Genomic DNA, 21698 nt, shown 5'->3' on the forward strand with positions numbered 1-21698 from the left:
CAATTTCTGTATAGCCTTCTGCACACATTTTTATCAGTATGTCTTTAAGGTTCAGGCAAATGCGGTGCCTCTTAATATGAGTGGGCCTCAGTGACATTATAAGTGGGCCTGACCCCCTTCCCCCCTCCATGCTACAAACACAGCATATAATTTTGGGGAATATCGGAGGGGGCAAATCTCCTTCTGACTCTCCCACTTACACTAAGGTTCTCTGGGGTTCAACTCACAGAGGCCAAATCTACTTCACTGGGTCATATTCCCCAAGGGAACGATACCACAGAAAGCTGTTGTCATGTTCTCTCCGCATGTCACCCCAACCAATTTGCTGACACTCAATCATGCCTGTCGCAGAAGACATGCAACATTGCATAAGGAAATGTGGAGGTCGAGCAAGAAACTAGTTCCCAGGGAGCAGGTATGCTGGCATACTGATGAATGTATGTAAGTGGATCTTGAGAAGCATATATGCCAAATGCTGAAAAAGTGAAGTTAACATTTCCTGAGAGATTGCAGTAAGGAACGCATTAATGACGTTACTCTAAATGGCGCCATCTGCTGTTCACTGTCTGCCTTACAAGTAATTAACGAGCACTACAAAAAATACTAATGAAAAAGAAATCACCTTGGGCTGTGCTGGAATGAAACGTTTCATACTCACTTAACCTTGTTTGAAGTAACCACAATATATAGTATATTCACTTGCTTTCCTTCAAATTTAAATGACTTTTAAATACTCTAAAATTTAAAATAAGATTATGTTACATATTTCCATCTGAAAAGCTGAACATGCATTTCTTTTTTTTTGGATTTTGATTTATGATTTATGTTTTTTATTTATTTTTTATTGTTAAATGTACACACTGAATAGCTTTTTGAAATAGGGATGGCTTTTGGCTACATTCCATCATGTGTCTACCCCTTAAAAAACACAGAAACTCCTTCTCTGGTAGACACTCAAAATAGTATAAAACAAACCAACAGGTCTGTAGGCATTCAACCCAATGATGGTGGCTTTTTTGGGTATAGGTGTTAGTGTGGAGGCGTTTGAAACATGATTGTACTTCACGCAACTCCACTGATTTGTTGAAGATCTTTGTGAAGACAGGTGCCAGCTGGTCTGCACTGGCTGGCAGACAAGAAGGTGAAACTCCATCAGTGACAGGTGCCTTCTTCACTTTTTGATTTTTGAAGAGGCGGCACACATCTTCTTCGCAGATCTTCAGGGCAGACTGAGCGGGTAGGTGGGTGTTGATGACGTGTGTTGTGGTTGAATAGGCGTGTGGTGCTGGGCTTTTCGAACCTGCAGTAGAACGTATTAATCATCCGTTGTCTGGGGTATGGCCTTTTGTAGCCACTGTGAACACTGGCCATTCTTGTCACAGCCTTATCACAGGTGTAGAACATGCATGAAAAGAGAAGGAAGCAAACATGACTCGCCAACTAAAACGTTTAATTTAAGTAATGAAAGGAAACCAAACATAAATGTGCACTAACAAGAACTAAAGAAAGCCAACATAACTTTAATGACAGACATCTGTCATACAAACATAAATAACTTAATTGAGTTGGCTTGTTCTTTTTTTTTAAAGAGTCTTCTCTTGGATTGTAATGGTACCAAGCTGCAAATGGTATTGGTATTGAAAATCAATTTGCATAATGGTAAATAATGTATAAGTTGGACATCATGGTGGAAACTGCAAATAACTGTATGTAAAAAAGGTGGGAAATTATATAATTGGCCTTGAAAAAGTACCATCCTCAGACAATCTCTGGATGGTGTCTCAAATGCACGTTATCTTTAACCCAGCTATTTTCTAACTAATTATGTAATCTGCATCTTTATTGTCTATTTTGAACTTTAAAACTAGCAATCTGGGAATTTAGGAGCAACAGTTGACTTATTATTGTGCCAAAACATAGATATCATGTTTCACTAAGCAAACCATAGTCAACCTACACATATCATTCTAAAGGCCAAAAAGATGTAATACCAAAATAGAAATCAAACACGTTTGTATAGTTAATAAAAAATCTTAAGCATTAGGTGATTATCAGAACTTTAGGTAATAATTCATGAGGGCATAATTAAAAGGAACAGAAATATTTTCTTATTAAAATATTGGGCTACAGACAACATATTTGAAGAATAACACTAGCAGGTGTGTCAGCACCAGTGGAGTTTGATTAGATGCACAGACAACATTCATATAATTCTTTTGTAGCCAACTAGTCATCGATGTGAGTAATTAATTTCTTCAGCTGTTGGATCTCTTCACAAACATCTATAAGATAAAAATATATTTCAGAATATATCACCTTGTTATTTATCTAAATTGTAAGTGGGTACCATTTCTTAATAATATTATGGCAAGAAAAGGCCTTGCACTTGAAAAGGCTTAAAGAATCACTTACCCATGCGAGGCAAGGTGTTTACATCACGGAGTGAATGCTCCATTGCTTCCTTTAGCCTTGCTTTTATCTCCATGAAGGTTTCATTCTTTTAAAAGGAACATATCAGCATTTCAGTATTTTCATAAGACATTTACATGGAATTTAGATTTCTTATGTATTGAAAGCTAGTAATTTACATTCTGTGCAAAAATACAAATACCATCTCATCATCAAATGTTTTAAGCATGTGCTCCTGTGCTTCCTTGAACATTGTGTTTCTTGATGACTCAATGTGCTCTAACAGGACAGCCTGCTTCCTTTTCATTGAGCCCGGTCCAAAATCTTTAGCAGCTCCTAAAGCAGTATAACAGCGTTCACTTCTTCACAGGATTACATGAGGATTCAGAAGTCTAACTGTTCACATGAGCAGTAGCTTACTCTGATAGCAAGGCTGCATTGAAGCTTTAATGGACTCAGCAAGCGAAGCATATATCTTCTTTTTTCGCTGAAGAATATGTGGTTTAAGCATCACTTTCAGGTTCTTTTCCTTTTTGAATCACCAAATAAAAATAGTTATATTTTAAGTTAGATAACTGACAGTTCAAGAACAATATTAGTACTGTATGAACTAAATGCAAAATGGAGAAAGGATCTTGTAAGATAATCATGCTCCAATATCACTAAAAATATACACATTTGGATGCAATATCTATCACAACCAAAAACAGGAGACTGAAGGTCTAGCAGTGTTTGCTTTTCAACATGCTGCAGTGGGGCTGAAGAAAAAACAACTATAGGAGCAAGCAGTTTCCAGGAAGTAACTGAAAACTGTATTAAAAATGTATGACATCTATCATGGTTATCATGTAACATCACATATAGACGATTGTGATTAGATAGTATGGAATACTGTGTAAATTAAATTATTGTATATTATGATGATAGATTGTACTGACTTCTTTACCTCAGTTTTAAGGAATTTCAACATGTGGCTCAGCACTGGATAATTTTCATAGCTATGCAACAAGTCATCTGTGATTATAGTAAACCTGTTAATGTTTGCTTGCAGTGACTTCTCAGTTACATCAATTACATTCCCCTGGAGGTCCCTGTAAAAAAGTTAGAGTGAGATACTAATGATCTAGTAGTAAAAATGATATACACGTCCATGAAGGTCAAACCCTTTCATAAATTTGTTTCTCAGTTTAGTCTAGGTTTTCCTGATGTGACAAAGGAAATCTTTATTAGATTATTTATATTTATATTGTGAAAGACTCTACAAGAATAGTTCCCCCTAAGAGATGTATGCTATTTCTAGCCCCAGATACACCAGATATGTGTTCAAGTTCTAGAAGAAACATATGTGTATTTTTGGACCTGGGGCCCAATCCCCCATACTTGGGAACATGTAAACACACAATAAATGCAAAGTTAACAGAATTAAAAAGCTGCTATCCTTGAAATAACTAGGTCTATCTGTCAGCTAGGTTTCGGTTAAGTTACTGATACTACAATTCAAGTAAATTATTTGTTTAATTTATATAGCATTTATATGTCATACATTTTTTCAAAGCAGCTTTATAGATATTCAGGTCAAGACTCCTAATGAGCAAGGCAAAAGCAAAATTGGCAAAGAAAACCTCCCTGAGACAGTATAAGGAAAACGCTTGGGAGAAGCCAGATTGAGCTTTGGCTGACACTAGATAGCAGCATTGAAAGACCTTTTTACAACCTCCCATAATTCCTTGTGTAGCCAGTTTTTGCAGTCAAAATAGTGCTAGTTCTGTGATTAACCAATAGTTAAGTATTTAAGTTGGTGTTGCCTTGCCTTGTCATTAAGCTAAGATTTCTGCTTTTTGTCCTCCCATACTAGTGCTCTACATTTTTTGGCAAACAAAGTTGTTTTTATGTAAATATATGTGAAATATATATTACATAAATTATATAATTATGTAAACTGTCCAATCATAAGAACTTCATTGGTTACCACATTATCCCTTTGTGACGGTTTCCCATGGTGACGCCTCTATGTGTTGCTTGGTTTGGTTCCTGCTTTTTTTCTCTCCATTAGCTCCACCTTCTTGTTTGATTCCCTGTCGTGCTTTGATTATGGTCACCTGTTCCTTGTTTGTGTGCTAATTAGTTTTGTTTTTAAGCCCCATTTTCTTGTCTTCTCCTGGTCGATGTTTGAATGTATGTGATCTCCATCAGTCACCGTTTATGAATGTTTCATATAATCAGCCTGCTTGTTGTACGCACGATTTTTCTTCATCTATCTATCTATCTATCTATCTATCTATCTATCTATCTATCTATCTATCTATCTATCTATCTATCTAGAGCACATAGGTGCGTGGGGGCATGTCCCCCCCCCAATAATTTTAAATGAAACCTATGTCACTGGTCTTATACATAGCACATTCTAACTTTGCACATTAATTATATGTCTGAACCTTATGAATGTGCTGGGGTGTCACTAGAAATATATGAATGGGGGGACCCCATTCATTGCAAAAATTCTCTTACACAGACATTCTGTAACATTCTCTTACACAGACACATTCTTTCTCAGACATAGTGTGACAAACTTATTGGGATTTTAGCAAAGTAGTGCAGAGCAATAGTCAGTGACACAGGCATAAATACACATTTGTGAATGGAGGTCTAAGCCCTCTAGAAGAATAGCGAAAATGAAAAAGAACAAGCCATTCATTAACACCTACCCTAAATGTTGAATTGTTTAGGCAGAAGTTTTTTTTATTTTTTATAAGTAATGTTACATTAGTAATTGTGCATCAGTCATTAGAGTTCCTCACTAGCATGTATGTCATTGTGATTTTATTTGGGACTGTTGTAACAGATATCCAAATTATGCATTTTATGTACTTTTATGTTGAAGTTACAGGCTTCAGCAACATTCTCTGACAGAGATCTTCTGTCTCACACATAGCATGAGACAATCTGATTGAAATTGTAGCAAAGCAGGGCAGAGCGATCGGTAATACTCTAACAGATCACCCAAACATTAAATCTTTCAGACTCAAATTATGATTCAGGTTTCAGGCTGTTGTACGGAACCTAACCCCTAAAAGAGGTCTAACTTTGCCCATATTGATGTGTAACAACATCGTTTGTGTTATCAAATTGCAGAAGTCTTATAAAACACTAGAGAAATAAAAACTAAACTCAATTCAGTACTCACGAGAAGAAGTCACTGAATTCTTTATCAATGTGGTTGTACATGCGTTTGACCAAGCATCCATTGAGATCTGCTTCTCCAGCCTTAGACCTGTAGTATCCATCATTCTTGCACAATGCCGTCAGGGTTCTGTGAAATCCACGACCATCCTTTCTTTTCTGAGTAGATAAAAGAAATTTGTCAGCATGAAATAAGGCATTTTAAACTAAGCATAGATGACTGAAAGAAACCACTCACCGGTACTATTACTGTTTTTGCATTTTCAATACAGTTTCCTTCAGATTCTGTTGCTCCATTTGAAAGATGTTCTTTCAGATACTGGTAAACATTCATGTAATATTCCTGCATGTGTTGATCTGCATCCTGAAGATTTATTTTTAGCTTCTCATACAAATTGAATCTCTCTCTCTGGAATATAAATATACATAATGTGAGAACTACCTAGTAAGTGCAAGTATGTATAGTATAATAATTATTGTTTGTAAAATAAAGCAAATTATGTAAGGAAATAAAGCATCATTTAGCCATGTCATAATGGGAACAATATTGTAAATGAACTTTAAAGTGTCTAACTACATCAGTATAATACAGCAAGAAGACTCCAAAAAGGCCTTGTGGTAATTTAATGTGAAATTCCCACTAGCAGTGGTTCAAATATTATGTAGAGGTCATCAAGTGTTTTAAGATGTTTATTTGATTTTTTAATATGTACATTCTCTCCTGGTAAAAAAAAAAAAACCCAAAAAACCAAAAAAAAAAAAAACAAGCAAAAAAAAAAAAGTTTATGCATATTGTATTGTCATAGCACTTCCAGACAAAACCACCTTTGGCTGCCTCCTTCTTTTTTATCATTCTCCTGTTTTAGCTCTTCCTTGTTGTCTAATCATTATCTGTGTATTCAAGACACTGTCACCCTAGTTTATTTGTAAAAATTTAAGAGGAAGGTGGGAGGGATCATTCACAATGCTGGTGATGCAGTGGATGCAGTGCTTGGAGTAAAAGTCAGTGATACTATTTGCACAATATTCTGCATGCTGATGGTAAATTCAAGATTCATTCCGTGCATCCATCATGGTGGTGACAGGTGGAATGTACACCACTGCAATTAACACAATGGTAAATTCTCTGGGGAGGTAGTATGGGTGGCATTTTACCCCCCACACTAATGCAGCAGTTCCTAAGTTCATACTGGAGAATGGCAGAGCTAGGCAACTAGGGGTTAGTCTTTTAGCCTGGCTTGACTGCATGGGTACATGCCTACATGCCATCAATCATATTGGATGCCATCAATAGCAGAACTGTGAGTTAATTCTGTAATTTTGCATGGAGAGTATGAGGATACATGACTAAACAAAACAAACACATGAAGGCACCAAAGCAAACAGGGGAATCAGGCTATAACAAAGGCTAGGAAACATAAAGGCTAAGATAAACACAAAGGCACAGGGTACAAAGAAACAACCATAATGAACCACATTCACAAATTCAAACAATGGACAGCCCGGACCAAGGCACACAACAGGGTTTAAATACATTAACTAGAAATGAGGGACAGGTGTAAGTAATCAAACAATGTGAATACAAAACAAAACTATGGACACAAGACAGGGAAAACACTGAACACGGAGGATGGAAGGGGCAGATTGTGCCAATAACCTCACTTTTACTTTCTTAAATATTCAGGTTTGAGGTTTATTAACATTTTGGATTGACCGAGAGTACTGTAGTTGTTCAATAATAAAATGAATCCTCAAAAATACAGCTTGCCTAATAATTGTGCACACAGTGTATGCACACTCTATTCAACAATCTAATAAAAATGTCCATTTACATGCACATTACAAGTAATCAGATCCAAAATTATGTGCATGCGTAGAGTGACAGTTAGTGTACTTTAACATGACCAGTTGCCTAAATCTTCTGGGCTCTAGTGGGAAAAAAATGTAAAAGTAATTTTTGAGCTCCACTTTTGTTCTTGAATTTACTGAGTATTTTCATAGCTACCATCAGTAAAACACTGAATACATAAAAAGTTAAAGTCTTTTCTAATGTCAACCTAGAGTGGCTGGGGAGGGACATTGGTAAGTTAAAGGATCTATTTGAGTTGTGTAGCATAAGCCCTGTGTCACATTTGCCCCTCCCCTGGCATCGTGGCCTGCCATGTGTTGTTTTGTTTTGGTTTCACTCTGTAATTCTTCCTATTGTACCGGTTTATTACCAGTCAAATACTTGATTGTTTCCCCTTTGTATGCTTTGTTATACCTCTCTTGTGTAATCTGCCTAAAGCTTTTCCTGTTTGTGTTTTATGTAAATGTAATCTGTTGTTCTGTTTGTTGGATATTGTCATTATCACTACTCTGTCGTTTCTCCTGTTCTTTGTCTATCACTGTTGCTGTTTATGAATAAATAAATGAATATAATGAATATTCATTCATTATCTTATCCTTTATGTTTTCATGTTGTGTTTTAGCTAAGCTCTAAGATTCATCTTTTTTACTCGTTCCTTGTGTTTCTTGTTTGCTTTGGTTAGACCCCTTGTTTTTTTTTCATTTGATTTATTTTTTGTTCTCATTAAAATGCTTCCTTTCACGCCCCTCACTGTCTCCTGCCTCGTCACTGCAGAGCTCACACCCTAATGCAAAGGGCTCAACTGGAACTGTAGGGCCCAGTTACTGTGCCACAGGCATTTACATGGCTTTTATTCTTCTATTTAATGATTTATGTATAGGATTACCCACGTCATTCAATTGGATAGAAATTGGATTTGGAAAGCATCATTTGGAATAGATGATTTTAACTGAGTATATACATTGATGTATTCCATTTCAGTTAACATGGATTATCAGTGTGTGTATAAATGCAACCATTGCAGTGCATGCTGGCATTAACCTTCATGACATTGAGGACAAAGTTGATGAGACAGGCAGAAGATGCAACTGAATTACATGGGGAGAAATGCATATTGTCAGCAATACTTTTTAAAATTGATTTGTGTACCATTTTAAAAACATTTATGACTGTAATATGCTCACTGAATTTGCCACTGTATTATTCCTCTTACAACATTTTTTTGGGGTTGTCACATTTCCAGTCATGAGATTCAAAAATGTATAAATAAATAATAATTGAAATAATGCAAAAGTAAAACATAAGCACATGTATACATAAATATAACTGGAACTATATAGCATGGAATATTTCAGGAGTCTCCATTTGGTCTCTTGGGCTGGTGTCTGGCAAGAGAATACATTAATTATTGTAAGATCTAAAACATATCATGTTATTAATTACTGGATCTATCATTCAGGAATACTGCACAAAGCCTATAAATGGTCATATTTACATTATTAATACTCACCTGGCCCTGAAGGCAAGAAAACTGGCATGGCAATTGAGGGTCTGTTGAACTGTGCTTCTGCACGTGCTAATTGTTTAGCTAGGATGTTTCTTTTAGCCTCTTTTAGTCGAACCAGCTCTTGGTGATGCCTCTCTCGCTGCTGTACTTTTTCCCATTTCAACTGGAGTTCTTCATGTTTCATCTGGAGATGTTCTTTTTCAAGCTGAAGCTTCTCTTTGTCCAGTGTGATCAACTCAGCACTACATCCACAGGCATTCGCTGGTGAAGCCTGTGGACTAGGCCTTGTGTGTGAAGTCCCTGCGTGTGATGGCCCTGTGTCTGAAGGCTTTGCCTCTGAGGTCCCTGCAGTTGAGGGAGCACTGAAGGTAGGAGAAGCTGGAGAGGCAGGCTGTGGTGAGGTTGATGGAAACTCATTTAGGCACACACCTACTTCTCCAGACATTCATTCTGTTCCTACCACTGCATGCACTAAGGCTCTTTGCAATGTCTTTCCATTGGTTTTTCTTGTCTGTGTTAAAGTACCACTAGCTTTAGTAAACAACACTTCTCTGTATTTCCAAATCCTCCTCCACCAACTGATTTCTGTTTTCTTTTATGCCTTCTTTTATGTATGTCCATTCTTTGTTATTCATACATGGAAATTATGTATAATTTTGAGCATATTTATAGGCTACATATGCTTCTAATTGATGAACTGAAGAATTTTGTGTGTACGTGTTCATGTGTAATAAAGGTTTTTTGTTTTCTTTGCTATTGATTTTAATGGTCATTAATAGAGTAATCCAAATAAGCAGGCAGAAATCCAATACACAAGGAAAAGACTGAAAAATAAACTATGGCTCAGAAATGTAAGACAGGCAAATGAGACTTCACAAAGACACACACAAACAGGAGGGCTTATATATGGAACATATTAGGGAGCACATGACAGGCTAATAATCAGGTGACTGGGAACACACAGGAGGCTTATGGGTAATGCTGTAGATGGTGTACTAGCAGAAGGCGTGACAGTACCCAAGGAGTACTAGTCAGCAGGCAAGGCTGAACAGCCATGAGAACAACCTCTGGGATGAGGACTGGGTTTGTCAGGATGCAAATGAAAATCGATGCACATCAGTAGGTCCAGCACATTCCTACTGGGAACCCAACACCGCTCCTCCAGTCTGTAACCCTCCCAGTCTATGGGGTACTGTATCTCGTTACCACGTCATCTCAAATCAAGAATGGCTTTAATGATGTAAGCCAGGGAACCATCCGAGGACCTGGGGACCTAGGTATCGTGATTTCAAATTACTGCAACCCTTAATACACAGAGCCTGAGTGGATAGCCATACTCTCTGTGTGAGAAATTTGGTTCTGGTGCCCTCCTATAGTCAACATGGCACTTGTAGCGTCAAATGGCTGGCTGGGGGCTCTCACGCTAGTTAGCGTTGCAAAGCAATGCATCAATTAAGGTGAGGTGAGTTGTTGCGTTTGCCTCATGAGCTCCTCCACCATATTGCTCAGGCACTTGAGATGCTCATGATTCTGGCTCAGTAGCTGGCTTTGTGCAACTAAGGTATCTGGTAACATACTTGTACCTGCTGACTCCATAGGTGGTGAAATCTTCTGTCAGGCTGAGTGAACAGAGTTGGTGTTGTGTGCATTAAAATGGATATACACTGCCTGGCCAAAAAAAAGGTCACACACTCTAATATTTCGTTGGACCGCCTTTAGCTTTGATTACAACATGCATTCGCTGTGGCATTGTTTCCACAAGCTTCTGCAATGTCACAACATTTATTTCTGTCCAGAGTTGCAGTAATTTTTCCCCAAGATCTTGTATTGATGATGGGAGATTTGGACCATCGGCAATCTCCTTAGATGTTTTCTCTGCTTGATGCATGCCAATAATTTGACCCTTCTGAAACAGATTAACATCTTTTCCATGCCCACAGGATGTTTTTTTAACAAATGAGAAGCTACTCGCTGCATCAGTTAGAGTTAAATAACTTGTTGCCAGCTGAAACAATCACCCATGCAGTAATTATCCAATGGGAGGTTTTTACCTATTTGCTTAGTAAATCCAGGTGGTGACCTATTTTTGGCCAGGCAGTGTAGTTTAACAGGGGTAATCTAAGGCGTGGTCGTGAACAGGCAGAGGTAATATCCAAAGTAGGGAATTACAGCAATATAAGAAATTCATCACCCTCACACATTACAGTCCCTTTTAAATTATGCAGCTCCATAATTACTGCATATAGGCTACTTATTCATGAAAAACATTCAAGCCTAAACAGTGTTTTGTCTGATTTTTCTTGATTTGTATAGACCAGTGAATTAGCCTGTTTCTTTGTATTCATATTTATTGCTCTAGATAACTATTTGCAGCTGTTAGAAACTGGTTAGAATTTGAGAGTCCCCTCTCTTAATGAAATTTTAGTTCATTATAGGCTGGTAATAGGATATTTATAAGTTGAAAACAGCTGTAAAACACGTGGAATTGAACTAAACACAAGACAGGGAAAACACAGAACACGGAAGATGGAAGGGACTGATTGTGACAATAACCTCACTTTTACGTTCTTAAATATTCAAGTTTGAGGTTTATTAACATTTTGGATTAACTGAGAGTAAAACATTTGCACAGATTCATAGATTTATAAAAATGCTAGAATGGATTCTACATTGTCAAGAGCACAGTGGCTTTTTGGGCATTGTTAAAAGACCACACCAATTAAATAAGGTGACAATGTGTTTTTAGAGACCACTAAGATTTTCTTACAAGGAGTTATTCTCTTGGAACTATGTACTGAGTTGGACACGGTTTTAGAAAAATCAACCTTTCAAAATTGAGCAATACCTGTCCATTTATAGGTCTTAAAAACCCTCAGATTACTGGAAACTGGTTGCTTCCAGAGGTAATTAGATAACAGGAAAGGATATCTCAGCCAACCCAAACTGCAATGTGACTCAAACTTGTGATTATTAGTGATGCCACTGTTGAGGCCACCAAACATGTTTTTCCTTCACTTCAGTCTCTACTACAAAAAGTTCCACCTTACATTCTGCAAAATTGCTCTTTTCTGCCTTTCATTATACATATGTCATTATACATATATTCATCTCCAAACTTGGCTTTGAAATGTTTCATAGGTCTACTAGTGTTGACACCTCTGCCGACATAAGATGATTTTTAATCAGCGACATTATGTGAAATGTTAGATTACCTACTAATATGAAAAATATAGCCTGGTCTTCATCATGGCCAGAGTATGCATATTTTATATATGTTTCATATAGTTCTCTTCTCCAGATGATGTACCAGGTAGCTGTTTTAACATTTCTTACAGATAATGGTATAATGATAATTGCTTTGTCATACTAAATGTTATGCTGCCTTGTAGTTTATACACAGCTGACCTGTTGGAGCACTGCTGCTAAATAATAAAATAATAAATGATTAAAAAAAATCTATGTGCGTCATTGTCTCTGCTGTGTTGAGTAGACACCAAAGGGGTCTGCCATCATAAATAATGTTTCCAAATAAATGTGTAGAGATACAGTAAGTGGTGAATGTGGAACATCTTTTCCTATAACAGTAGTGCCAAGACTTTAATTCAGTGATGTTACTTACCATATCAGTGTCGGTGTCCTTAAATCCTTCAATCAGGGAGAGGATTCCAAGTGCACCGGAGACATAGAGATTTGCTGTTTCATTTGTGTGAGTATCATTGTACATCCTCAGGAGGTTCTTGAGTTTAGGGATCTCTGCATAGGTTCAGGTTACACAATACCATTCAGTCCAACTATTTATCAATGTCTTTTGTGTTGATGCTGTTAATTTGTTCATAAACCTCATCATATCTAGAAGAATGTATGTATTTACCTGTATCCTCTGGTTTCAACAGTGGACTTTCTTTGATGAATTCTTCAGAACTCACGGTGAACACAGAAAGGAATTTGTCATCACAATTGAAATGTTTCTAATGGAAAGATGAGAGGAAAACCACGGCGTGAGAGTTAAGCATATTTTAAAGCTTACAACTTTTGCGTTATATAGTAGGCATTTATCTTATCCTTGAAAATGCCTCTTAACTGTGTAAAAGTAGGACTATTGACAAACTGACAAACTAGAGAATATTTGGTGAATTAATTGAAAATTCCTTAAAGCCTGAGGAAAGAGTCCTCCTATATCTGGGAAGTTTTAAGATTGTTGAAGGAAGGATGGAAGAAGAATGCGGGTGGATTTTATTTTGGTCTATAGTAAAGTCATGAAAAAAACCAACAAAGGGATCAGGAGTTGACAGCATTTACTGAGTATACTAACACAAGGTTTGTGCCCTCCTCTTTCCTCATGATTGGAATATATATATACACACACACATACATATAATTGCAATACTATCTACAGAATATAACATGAAGGATTACTATATAATAGCATATATACCATAAATTACCATACTATGAAGTCTTAAATATTTAATAGAAACTGCATTTGATAATGTTTATCATATTATGTATTTTATCATTATACGTAATGCCAACATGAAACAGCTTCTCATACCAAATATCTGTCTGCATTGTGATTCTACAATAAACAACTGAAGAAAAGTACCTTTATTGTGTCTTGCTGATTAAAATTCTTCCTCACTTTTTCCTTAGCTTTGTTATTTCTGTGTTTTATGCATGCAATTTTTCTCTTATTGGTACACTGAGGGTCCTGTAAAGTAGAAAATGTTTGTTTATGCACTACATATGGTAACATCATCCATGCTGGCTTTAAAATATTTTTCAGCATATTTATTTATTTAAAAATACTAAAAATACATTATTACCTCTGATGTGATATGAAAGTCTTCATCTATGAGCTTAGCAGATCTATATTCAAAATGTATTTATTAGTTTAAAGATTCCAGTGAATATATATATATATATATATATATATATATATATATATATATATATATATATATATATATATATAATTTCATTAATGTATGTTAAACCAAATCTATTTCAATTCAGATAATTGTTAAATAATGAATGCTAAACAGGAAGTGTGCTAAATGTTTTCCAGTTCCTTTCTATTATATGAAAGCAGTAGATATAACATTGTAACATTGTTATGAGAATTATGAACCATTATTAACCTCATGTAGCTCTGAGGGTTGATGTCATCAGTCTTGGTGCAGATAAATGAAATACTGCTGCACTCTCCACCTTGTGCCATGTCTCTTATACTGGTGGACAGAATTTCCCAGGCCTCCTTTTCAGAACCAGCACGAGTTATTTCACTTACAATCCACACTGTAGAACAATCTCTCAGTTTCTGTAGAGTATCAAAGTTAAACTTTATTAGTACAACGAAGCATAATGTGATAATGTAATAAGCAGTCAATTAATGGCCATTCAGATATGGATATTTATTTGTCAGTACATTTAAGGTATACCAAAAAACAAGGTTATTAGGTTGGTGACCTACGTAATTCATTTTTTGAGTTCTCTTTTAAAATGGATGAAATTAAAATATTTGTAGCTGAATGCCTGTCATCTCTAACATAGTACAGTAGGTTAGAGTCAAAAGCACCACTGAACTAGGATACTGCTAAAATACAATGCTCATAAACCTAAAAGAAATGTAAAATAAGCATAAATCAATATGAAAACAATGTTAAGTGAAATATCAAACAATATTAAACAATATGTACTAGTAAATAACTTTACTAGAGCTGGAGTAATGTAAATACAATCACCCCACCTCCCCGTGTAAAACTAGACCCATTTGAAAATGGTTTTATGTAAAATCCATCCTTCCATGCAATAAGTATGTCATAACCTGGTTATAAGCATTTAAGCAAGAGTTTATGTTACACATGATTTTTACTGCATTTTAAAATTAAAAGAAATGATTACCGATCTCCACATCTGATCTCTGCTCTTGTTGCAGTCTCCAGTTCCAGGGAGATCTACTAACATAACATGCTCCAGAAAATCTTTACAGTTTGGAATCTTGATGGTCACACTCCTCACTACTGGCCAGTAACATCCTCCAGGGCTCGAATCGTCATGCTGAACATAAGAAGCAATTATACCCGAGAGCTCTGAGGCCTGATGGTGTAAACAAAATACAGACATGAACACAAGGAAAAATGCTTAATCACATAGGTAGAATCTTGTTTTTAGGCACAGCTGGACTGAGAAACACTTTACAAAACTTCTCAACAAGTCCACATAAACTTACATCCTTGCATGTTATATTTTTTGTTTGGCATGCGAGAAATTCAGGAATTTCTGAGAACCGCTCATCGTTCATGAGGTATTCTTTGGTCATAAAAACACCTTCCTCTCCATACAGTGCTGTAATCTTGTCATTTGCTGTACTGAAGATTTCATGCTCCCTCTCCTCATCATCTTCAGATAAAACTTTCAAAAGTGTCTCAAGTTCATCTTCCCACTCCTGAAGGTTAATGGGACATTTTAATTAGAAAAACCACAATTGGATATAAATAACAGGAGCTCCCTGTGTGAATAAAGGAATACTATCGTATTTCGCCATTGGGAGCAGTGGAAACAGTTTCCCTCATATACACTGTGAGAAATATTCTTTTACCTGTTTTGAGATGAATTCAATTACAGCTATGTAATTGGCATCTGTCACATTGGCTTCCACCTGTATGATGACTGATGTACAGGCACAAATGGTTCCTGATGGCAGCAGGTATCTTTCCCCCAGAACAGCGTTGATCAGTGAGCTCTTTCCAGCTCCAGTCTTCCCAAACACTCCCACAGTAGTTTTTTTTTTTATGCCTTCATCCAATTTTGAAATACTTTCCCTGTGCACCAAAATACATAGGAAAAGTAAACTGTTGTAACAAAAAATGTTATGCAGTCTTTGGCATTTGTGCTATTAAGGTGCTATTACTACTGTACCTGATATATTGAGTAAGCTTCTTGGTGGAGCTGTTTTCAAATTCATTTCTGAGTTTATATTTAACTTTTGTCATGATTAATTTGGCCAATCTGATATTCCGTGTCACTTGCAAAGACAGAAAGACACACAAATATCAAAAACACAATACATGTGAAATGTAAAATGTCAATAAATATAAGACTGAGCCATAAGTATAGTAACTATTTGGGTGTATCTAACCAGTTTTTATAGTGTTGGGGTTGGCTTTTGAAACATAGTTTTCTCATGCATGACCTGACACCCACGGTTCATTAGTATTGCTTCAATTAACATGAAAGGGAGGAAGACATCACTTCCAATCAAGTAGAGCCCATGTAGATATGCAGTGCTGCAGTCGCAGCCATAGTTAGCTATTGTACTGCTGGAAATCGTCTTGCATTTTGGCTGCTTTAAAAGGTCATTTGCAGTTCAAAAGCAGCAGTTTTTCTTAAAACAGCTACATGCTAAGAATGCCAATGGCTTGTTGAAATTCTATTATTGGATTGTAAATCTGCTCAGTATTTTGTTCTGGGTGGGGTCCCATGCCATAATAAGGCTTTAATGTAAATTTTGTAATTGTTAATACAACTTATAACTTGGAATTTTTCCTTAATTGATTGGGAATTTATTGTAGTGAATTTACGCATGCATAGGTTGTTAAAGGTATAACTACAAATCATTACAACTAAATAAAAGCTAAAAATAAAATCTGAATGTTTTTTCTGTTCTGTTTACTTGTAATAAATGAGGACTTTTTAAAAATCTTGGCAGTAACAGCAAAATGTAAATCTTACCGTCACCCATCTTCTCTGGGCTAGGACACTGCTGTTTTTGTCTTTTTGTTGTTTCATGTGAAGTAGACGGGGTAACATGTTCATATGGTCTTTTGTTCCCTGTTAATGAAAATCAGTATGAAGACCTTTGCAACAATGTAAAAATATCCATAATAAAGGTTTTTAAACAGTTACCTTTATTATCCATTTGCTGTTACCCTGAGGAAGAAAGAAGAAAAATTTCAAATGAGAAACAGAACAAAATGGCTTTTAATTGAGGTCTGTGGTTTAGGCAGTGTTAGCTCAGTGGTTAAGGTACTTGACTAGAAGGTTGTTGGTTCAAGCGCCACCACCAAGTTGCCACTGTTGGGCCCCTGAGCAAGGCCCTTAACCCTAAATTGCTCAAGTTGTACTCAGTCGTAATTGTAAGTTGACTTGGATAAAAGCATCTGCTAAATGGCATACAATATTTAAACTTTTTAGTGTGCTGTAATGAACAGGCTAGAGCTAAATGCTTGTAGATAAGATCAGTAAGACAGGCTTTATTAATAAAGGAGTAATCCAGATCTAACATCAGATACAAATTAAAGATCAGTAGCTGGATGGAGTGCACAAGAGTAAACAGGAGAAAATCCAACTTACAAAGTCAGAGAGTAGAGTGGACTATCCAGACAGGGAATAGGCAGAATCAGTAACCAGGACACAAACAAGTGGGTAGCCAGAGAGACACAAATGGATAACACTGGGTATACATGCAACATCCATGGCAATACTTCACAAAGGATGAGAGTTACAAACAGGCTTAAACAGACAGACTGATGATCAGAATGGAGTCCTGAATAAGGAGCATCACAGATGCTGAGGTAAATTTAAACACATTATAAAAAGCAAATTTAGAATTTAGGTTTAGAATCAGCTTGTATAGCCATGCCCACCTTATTCAGGGAAATAGACCCACTACTGGAATGAAGCAGTAATTGGGAACCACAGCTTGATGTATGTCAGGAAATCAGTCAGTATTTTGCCACAATATTTTGGTAAAGAATCTAAAGCTCATCAAATGTTTTTTTTTTTTTTCCCCCAGTGTGTAATATGAGTTGCGGCAAGTAAGAAGTGAGTACAGACTGTGGTGGGTAGAATAGCCAAAAACTGTACTCAATTAAAAGTACTGTTACTTTAAAATAATAATTACTCAAGTAGAAGTAAAAGTAATCATTTAAATTATTACTTAAGTAAGAAAGTATCTGTTAAAAAGTCTACTTAATTTGATCGGTGTAACTGTGAGTGGTAAGGATGCGGATGCATGTGGGGAGAAGAGCGAGATATATTAGGTGCAAATCCAAAGTCAGCGTTATTTTAATAGTCCTGGGTCAAACACACAGAGGTAAGGATAAACAAACAGCTAGAATAACACACGGGCTTACAATTCACATACACGAGGCTTTCAAACACGAAGGCATGGATTACAATGAACAGCAAACACACAGGAAACAAGGCAGGGTTAATGTACATGAACTAATAATTGCTAACAAATGAAGGGTAGAAAAATGAAATATGGAAGCAAAACAATCACACGAGACAGGAAAACCATAGAAACATGTATGCTATATATATATATATATGTGTGTGTGTGTGTGTGTGTGTGTGTGTGTGTGTGTGTGTGTGTGTCCTTCATATATATATATATATAAGACCTATTACTGGACACTTAAGAGGGATGTTAGAGATATTTGAACATATCTGAAGTGTAATAACAGTCTTATTTATGAATAATATCATATACTTCAAGTAAAATTTAGTTAAAAACCATGCCTGAGAGAAACATCTTTAAAACAGATTTGAATTCAGCCTAAAAAGAACTATGAGGACCTCATATTGTAGTTTGTGGGAAACACACACACACACACACACACACACACACACACACACACACACACACACACATACACTCACACACACAAATTGTTGCCTTGTGTTATTAAATGAGTTCCAATTAATTTGCTACTTAAATAGTCTTTTTAAAAGATGCTTTCTTACTTTTACATAAGAAATAATTTAAATGACTACTTTTACATGATTATTTTAAAGTAACAGAACTTTTACTTTTTGGCTACTCTACCCACTTCTGGATAACACCATAAACACTAATGTGGCAACAATGATAATGACATTGGCAACTTGGCCAACATAGAAACAGCTTCAAATTTAAACAAGAAATCTTTAATCATCTTGTTAAAACAAAATACATAAATAGACTACTTAACTCAGATGTGTGCAGACTACACAACTCCTAGTAGGGAGTTGTTCCTTTTTCTCACTTCTTACGATGAACAGTATAAAGGTGGGCTGAGAAAGGGGGGAAGTCACCTCTCCCTTACAGATGCTTGTGTGTGTTTAACTGAGATGCCCTCAGGCTGCCTTTGAATAAACTTGATTTTTCTTCTTTTCCCCTCGCCTCCGAGTCGATTCATGGCAATTGCTGTAATCATTATATTGTTTCTCCAACCTGTCCAAGAGTATTTCCACTACACCACTAAAGACTAACCTGGAAGGACCATTTCTGGGAAAGGCTTTGTTTATTCAGATTCACCAAATTTGTTTTTTATTTAGAGAGAGAGAAAGAGAACACACAACAGAGCACTGGCCTCAATTCTTAAGTTTCATTTCCTTGTTTGTACCACCCATTTCCTGAGACATAAACTGTATAACCATATAACTGAAACTGCCTGCCTGTATAACTTGTATAATAAATAACTGAATAACTGAAACTGGATAACGCTATAGTCTGACATTAGTAATGTTTAGGTTTCATACAATGCAGTGCAATGGAAAATGTAAAAAAAAAACAAAAAAAAAACCCAAGCCATTTGCATTACTGGACTTGCCTCATGTTTCTTCTCAGTATGTTTCATAACTTTCACGCTTCATCCCCTCCTTCCTCAAAAATATAGCTTTTATTAGCACTACTCCACTTCCCAGATAATAATATGATACATTTCACTCTAATGTGGCAACACTGATAATGACAATAGAATTAAAGAAACGTTACATAAAAATAAAGCAACTTGGCCAGAAACAAACAGCACCAAAGCTTGAAAAAGAAGTTTTAAACATCTTGTTGCAACAAAATACATAAATGGTCTACTTACTGTGTATGTAGCTGTGTTGAATGGAAGAGCAGATGTAACAGAAATATAAATGGTGATAGGCAAGTTGCTGAACTCACATAAAACTCAAACGGGTGTGGTATGTACTATGTAGTCATGTGCAATCATCATTTCCGGGGAAAAGGCTTTCTGTGCCAGCCCACAACAGAGCACTGCCCACAGTTCTTAAGTTTATTTGCCAATTTATAATCTGACATGAAGAAGGCTTATGTTTCATACTATACAGTGTGATGCAAATTATAAAAAACAAGTAAGCAAAATACAATAAAAAAAAACTTATGTGTTAATGGGGCTGCCTCGGGTTTCTTTCCTTCCTTTCAACTTGACCCTTCACCGCTCCTTGCTCAAAAAATATGCATGAAAACTGCAGATAGAAACACAAATTGTGTAACAGTGAGCGGTTCTGAGGCGGATGCAAGTGCAGAGAAGAGCGAGATTTATTATGGGCAAATCCAAAATCAGAGTCGTTATAGCAGTCCAGGGTCATAGAGCCAACACAGAGACTACGCGGATCTATGATGAAACAAACAAAACGCACGAAGGCAAACAGGGAGAGCATGCTATAACAAAGGCTAGGAAACATGAAGGCATGGACTACAAGCTTAACAAACACAATGATTCAATTATCCAAACACATAAACACAATGACGTAAACATACACAATGAATAGCCAAGACATAAGGAACAAGGCAGGGTTTAAATACATGAATTAAATGAGGGACAGGTGTGGAAAATCAAACAAGGGGCGGAGAAAATGAAACTATGGCATGGAAATAAAATACACAAGACAGGGAAAACACGGAAGATGGGAGGGACTAATCGTGACAAAATGCAAATGTAGAGCCCAAGCAAGCATAATTACCATGTGTTCAAGTTAAAGAAAAATACAGAAAAACTGGGTTTGTGTTTACTATGTAATTAATACAAATTAGATTAATTTGAACTTTTTTATCTTAGAAACTTGAAATAAATTTAAATTGATTTTTAATGAGTCAAAATTCCATCTTAAGTGTATGTATCGAAATAGGCAAGAGGGAGGTCTACCACACATTAACCTGTAATATATTCCTTCATCAGTATCAACTAATAACAAAGGGCAAAATCATAGAGCACCGAGCTTGAATGTCTTGTTGCTCAGTTTTAATACATTCTAATAAACAGACAAGGTAAATCATGATTTGCTCTGTGTGTAGTGAGCTGGCCTGGAGGGTGGGACTAGATGTGTAGTGTGTGATGAGATCCTTCCCCACAGAATTCTAATGCTCACAGTACCAGAGGAACTGGCAGGGGCGGAGCCTCAACATGGCGCACCTTCTCCAGCTACAGATCTGTGAGACAGGCTGCTGTGGCTGGGTGCAGGTGAGGCAGAAACAGATAGCACCTCCATGGCTGGTGGCCAATCTTTCCCTACAAGCCCAGAGCTGTTGAATTCCTGTGTTGATCAGTCAGTTTCTGCTGTTGTCCCAGAGACACACCCTGAAAGCTCACCGTCTTTGCCAGATCTGGTCCGCTCGCTGTGCTCTGTTCTGTTGGCTGTCAGTATACACATTTTAACAAGTAAATATTAAATACCAAGTAAACACCAGATAAAAACTCTTCATGGGCATTCCAAAGACACTGATATTTTGTTTCTGGGATAGTGTTTTGCAGAGTTATGGATTTATTAAACAGAGTGATATTTTTCTTTCATAGACCCATAGTGCCAACCTGTGACAGAAATAATAAGTGTTATAATGTTATATTACATAACCGTTCCCTCCTAACCTGTCACGGAACGCTCTCCTCCCACGAGTCATGTTTGGCCCACTGCGTGCAGTGGGAGAGTCTTGTTTGTTTATCGTGTTTGTAATCACGCCTGCACACACATGCACCTGGT

At 36.6% G+C, this 21698-nt stretch overlaps 1 protein-coding gene across 10 annotated transcripts; it reads right to left on the bottom strand.

Moving 5' to 3' along the window:
- Window positions 1-1433: 1433 nt before the first annotated feature.
- Window positions 1434-19920, bottom strand: LOC113567825 (nuclear GTPase SLIP-GC-like). Of its 10 annotated transcripts, none has more exons than XM_081719550.1 (20): window positions 19805-19903; window positions 17298-17318; window positions 16851-16874; window positions 16677-16775; window positions 15864-15969; window positions 15544-15766; window positions 15175-15390; window positions 14847-15002; window positions 14084-14262; window positions 13769-13811; window positions 13549-13653; window positions 12817-12913; window positions 12565-12698; window positions 5828-5998; window positions 5594-5748; window positions 3356-3500; window positions 2830-2938; window positions 2612-2745; window positions 2413-2497; window positions 1434-2282 (listed from the first exon to the last, which is right to left on the bottom strand). In XM_081719550.1, exons 3-20 carry the CDS (start codon window positions 16861-16863, stop codon window positions 2227-2229), a joined length of 2226 nt encoding a protein of 741 aa, XP_081575676.1. In that variant the 5' UTR covers window positions 16864-16874; window positions 17298-17318; window positions 19805-19903; the 3' UTR covers window positions 1434-2226. The 10 variants fall into 10 exon arrangements, 9 of the variants coding, with proteins under 9 accessions (XP_081575676.1, XP_035383570.1, XP_081575674.1 ...); XM_035527677.1 differs by having other exon boundaries at window positions 14847-15041; XM_081719548.1 differs by having other exon boundaries at window positions 14847-15041; window positions 17298-19225; window positions 19805-19894.
- Window positions 19921-21698: the final 1778 nt, after the last annotated feature.

This window comes from Electrophorus electricus, chromosome 8, assembly GCF_041902795.1.
Source record: "Electrophorus electricus isolate QZ-2024a chromosome 8, ASM4190279v1, whole genome shotgun sequence".
Taxonomy (NCBI): domain Eukaryota; kingdom Metazoa; phylum Chordata; class Actinopteri; order Gymnotiformes; family Gymnotidae; genus Electrophorus; species Electrophorus electricus.